We start from the raw sequence: 5159 nt of genomic DNA, 5'->3' as shown, positions 1-5159 counted from the left end.
AACTGCAATAGTAGCTCGTGCATGACCTAAGCCATTAGCTAATAGTTGTTGACGATAAAATAAACACACGAAATTCCAAGTCTTGGTAGTTGGTGAGCAATCTGAGTTTTTTCATGGAAGCCCGCCAAGGCTGCTTTCTTTGACCGCCCATCTCTCTCGCTGTCTCTCTCTTCATAACTTCACATATTGTTGGTATGGCCTATACTTTATGCCCGTACATTAGGATAATGAAAACACAGCCTTTATAGTTAAATAGGGCTCCACCTTCTGACGGGGAATTCAAAGTAAAATCTTTGAATTCATCAACTCGTGGTTTTGAAGCAAGAAAAATTAACTCTTTCAATCAACTCCATCTTAAAAGTTATCTGAGTTGATAGACGTACGAGAATTCAAAGACCTGTAACTCTTTTTTCCAGGCTTTGAGGCGTATTTATTTGTTTTCTCATCTGTTTATGTAAGTAGAGGTCAGGTAGGTCTTTGAAGGAAGAGCAACCGAAGTGGGTAGATGGAGATGATGACGTGTTGTGAATCTTAACCGTAACCGTTGATGGAATTGTGGATTAAATGTTTTTTTTTTTTTTAATTTTCTTTTAATTTCGTAATTTACTTAAAAAAAAAAGAGTCAAAATAACAATGTTGTTTTAGTTCAATTATGGCAGAACATAATTAGAGTTTAACGAAATTTTGTATTGATCATTGATATGTCATTAATCATACAAGCTAATATGTCATTAATCATACAAAAATAATTTTAAACATTCATTTAATAAGTTATTGCAATCCACCACACATTCATTATCATATCAATTGTAGACACAACTTTGATATTTTATTTATTTTTTTGAAAACTAGTGTTGAATGATTGAATCCACGTGAAAATGACTTTAAACCCATCACAACCTCTTATCACTCGAATAATTGTGAAATGAATAGTTCGCAAGAAATAACACTAAGCTCTACAACGTTTCTATATATAGCGTAGCTTAGCACCATTCCTTCTTGAGCAAAATTCTGTAACAATTTACAAAAGTTTGCGGAAGGAAAATGATGACGATGATGATGGGGGAGAAGTGGGCTCAACTAGGCTCAGTGATTGGGAGCATCATGTTTGCTTGGGCCATGTTTAACCAATATTTCCCTCAACAACTTCGTGACTTTATCCTAAAATATGGTCGGAAATTTGTGGGCTTCTTGTCCCCCAATATCCACATCACGTTCCATGAATTCTCTGGCGAGTATTTCAAGCGCAGTGAAGCCTATGCTGCCATTCAAACATACCTCAGTGACAAGTCCTCCATGAAAGCTAAAAATCTTAAAGCAGAAGTTGTCAAAGACAGTAGTCAATCTGTGATACTGAGCATGGCTGAGAACGAAGAGGTTACTGATGAATTTGAAGGTGTCAAGCTTCTGTGGGCTTCAATGAAACACGCCCCAAGAACACAGTCATTTTCTTGGTACCCGGAGGCAGCGGATGGGAAGAGGTATTACAAGCTCACTTTCCACAAGTCTAAACGAGAATTTGTCACTAGAACATACATTCATCATGTACTTCAAGAAGGGAAGGAAATAACGGTGAGAAATCGACAAAGGAAGCTGTACACTAACAATCCAAGCCAGAATTGGCATGGATACCAAGCACGCAAATGGAGCCATGTTGCTTTTGAGCACCCATCAACTTTTGATACTTTGGCCATGGAGTCAAAGAAAAAGGAAGAAATAAAGAATGACCTTACTAAGTTCAGCCAGGGAAAAGAGTACTATAAGAAGATTGGTAAGGCCTGGAAACGTGGCTATCTTCTTTATGGTCCTCCTGGAACTGGCAAGTCTAGTATGATTGCTGCCATGGCAGATTTCTTGAAGTATGATATCTACGATCTTGAACTTACAACGGTTAAGGACAACACGGAGCTGAGGAAGCTTTTGATCGAGACAACAAGTAAGTCTATCATTGTGATTGAAGATATTGATTGCTCACTTGATCTTACTGGTCAGAGAAAGAAGAAGAAAGTGGAGGAGGAAGAAACGAAGGATCCTGTTAGTAAAATGGCCAAAGATGAAGAAGAAGAAAGCAATAGTACTAAGGTCACTCTCTCTGGGTTGTTGAATTTTATAGATGGAATTTGGTCAGCTACTGGGGGAGAGAGGCTCATCATTTTTACTACTAATCATGTGGAAAAGCTTGATCCAGCTCTCATCAGGAGGGGACGTATGGACAAGCACATAGAATTGTCCTATTGTTGCTTTCAAGCATTCAAGGTGCTTGCCAAGAATTATTTGGATGTTGACTCACACCCACTGTTTGAGACTATTGGCCATTTGTTGGAGGAAACCAATATGACTCCTGCTGATGTTGCAGAGAATTTGATGCCCAAGTCTCTAACTGAAGATGCTGATACATGTTTGAAGAATTTGATTGAAGCTCTTGAGACTGCTAAGGAGGAGGCAAGAAAAAAGGCTGAGGAAGATATGCGGTTAAAGGTGGAGAAAGAAGAGAAAGAGAAGCAACAAGTTGCTCAAGAAGATGTGAAAGTTGATGAGTCATTGGCTAAAGAAGTAAAAGAGAATTGTGTTGAAGTTGGGAAAGGCTGATTGGTTTAAATTTTAAAATGGATCAATTTTATGGTTTATATTAGATGTTATAAATCTAAATGTGTATTTAGTGTCTTTAGATCTTTTGATTTAGGGAATAACCCTCCTATTGTGCAATTTTGCGGAAGACCTGATTAGCAGCCTCTTTACTGTTCTAGTATTTTGTTCTGCCTGTTTTTGTTTTTAATATAGTTTTTCTGTTATTAAAAAAAAAAAATCAGTGTCAATTCACTTAAAATTTTGAATAATATTGATACTATATAAAAAAAAAATCTTAACTGTAAAATAAAGTCATTTAATTTGAAATGAAGATGGTCATGTCCCATTTAAGTAGAGGTCATTAAAAGTCTAAACGTATATTTAGAAACTTCACCTTCGTTAATTAGTCTTTGTTTTGGAAATAAGCTTTATAAATACTAAGTTTGTGATTGCCTTTTAATTTGTAGTTATCTTCTGAGTTTTGTTTTTACCCTTGTAAGTTACAGTAATCATGAGGTTCATGTCATAATGCGGTATGTAATTTCCAGTAATCATTCTAGTGATAACCATTGAAAGTCTTTGTGTTATAAACAAATTCTATATTTTCTGAAGTGTGGTCCGTTTGTCGTACTTGAGAAATGTGTCACGGAGATTATTGATAACTGATGGTGGGTCTTCGAATAGGGGAAAGTTGATTCTAGTACCCCTACAAAATGTGCTTTTGATCCAATTTTGCCGCTACCTGCGCACATATTTCAAGCCCAAAGCCCAGAAAACATATTATAGATTTATAATTATTAAAATGGGTTAGTGAATAATTTCCTTCAGATTGAACATTGCATATTTCCTTCTTAGTTGTCGAGGTTAGACCACAATTCTTGTAGACTTAAGAACTATCAAACAATTTTATTTAAATCAATGATGTTTGGGATTTTTATCAAAGACCTTCCGTGTCTCAACAATATGAGTTTATAATGATTTTTTTATTCGAGTTTGTATGTCTTTGTATTAGAATCACTTTCCATCTTCCTTGTGTGCATGTTTGTTTCTCAAAAAAAAAAAAAAAAAATACAAGTATGTCTAGGAAGAGCACGTGAGTAAGTGAGACTTAGAGAGAGAGAGAGAGAGGATAAAACCGAGTGGTGCATGTCTTGTTTTTTATTGGATTTTTTTCTACGGGCTTATTGAATTTTTGGGCTTTTGGAAGATGGGATGATAAATTTGCAAAAGGGTAGTCAAACTAGATGAAGGCCCATCTGGGTTTTTCTATTTTTATGCTAAGTTGAATAAACCTCTTTTTACCGCCGAAATTAGGGTCAATCCTTTCCTATAATGTCCCACTCACTTGAGTTGGAACCAAAAACCTTTTGGATGATGAGCTCTTGATTAGCCTTTATAATGTGGGCTTTATTAATTTTTTTTTTTTTTTTTTACAAGATATAATTTCTACTTTAACATAATCTAAGTATATATGTGTGTGAAGCTCCCTCCTGGAGAATTGAACTCCGATCCTTGCCCCCTCCACCTTACAAACATTTATACTTGTGACGCTTTATTACTAAAGTTGGCGATTAGAAGAAAGAAAGAGCTTCCTTGTTAATTTTGCCGTGAATGAAATATTTCTTATTTGATTGTATAGAAAATAGATTAGGGCAAAATGCTTAGGTGGGTTGACTTTGATAGAGACAAAGTGTTATATGAGGGAAATAAACGGTGATAAAGGCCCATTAGATGGGTGATTGGTCTGATGGTATACGTGAGAATGGACTTGAGAAGCATGAAAACAAATCAAAAAATAAGGTAAGATAGGAGTAGAGAGATAATATATGCTAATTTAAAAAGGACAAACTTTGGTTACAAACTTGGTTATAGCTTAAGGTTATAAATCCCACTAAAAAAAATTAACATAGCTATATATTTTAAAACTCTAGCCGTTGGATAGCATATTCTTCATGTTCTTAATATATATGTCAAATTTCATATCAATAAAAAGTATTTACTATGCGACCCATAAACTTATATTTTATGCATTCTTTCAAACTACAAAAACTTGAAATTTAAACATTTGATTGATGACATAGTTATTGATATTCGATTTTCTCAAAATTTTGTAAGCGTTAAAGATATAAGAAGAAAATGTAATTTAATGATAGATTTTTCAGAATTCATATTTAATAAAAATGTTTCAAATGAATTTGTTGCCTTAGGCCAAATAGCCCATTGCCCACTACTTGACCCAGTAGCTCGATGACCCATCGTGCTAATGAGCAGCCAAGCTCATTGTTGTTAAGGCTCATGGGTAGCCCACTAGCCCATGGGCGCTTGATGAGCTATATCCATTAGCCCAGCTGATATGGCGCCCCAACCTGTTGCCTAGCCCGATAACTTAATTCATTATAAAAATATATAGAGGGAGTATGAGCCCTATGGGGGATTGATCTTGATTCTTGAGGCATTATAGATGAATTTTTTAAAGAGAACTCCCCTAATCACTAAGATACTTAAAGTGATTGTATTAAACTTAGTTTAGTAAATAAATTTTTTTCTAGTACTTTGAAGTTTGAATTAATCATCGCACATTTTTTAATTAA

The 5159-nt window shown here is 35.1% G+C and overlaps 1 protein-coding gene across 1 annotated transcript; it reads left to right on the top strand.

The window, feature by feature from the left end:
* The first annotated feature begins 814 nt into the window (after positions 1-814).
* Positions 815-2749, top strand: LOC112039271 (AAA-ATPase ASD, mitochondrial). Its single transcript, XM_024072127.2, has one exon. The coding sequence runs from the start codon at positions 1045-1047 to the stop codon at positions 2587-2589; it is 1545 nt and encodes a 514-aa protein (XP_023927895.1). The 5' UTR covers positions 815-1044; the 3' UTR covers positions 2590-2749.
* The last annotated feature ends 2410 nt before the right edge of the window (positions 2750-5159 follow it).

Source organism: Quercus suber, unplaced genomic scaffold, assembly GCF_002906115.3.
Source record: "Quercus suber isolate HL8 unplaced genomic scaffold, Cork oak 2.0 scaffold_855, whole genome shotgun sequence".
Lineage (NCBI taxonomy): Eukaryota > Viridiplantae > Streptophyta > Magnoliopsida > Fagales > Fagaceae > Quercus > Quercus suber.
This window is presented reverse-complemented; position numbering and strand designations above follow the sequence as displayed.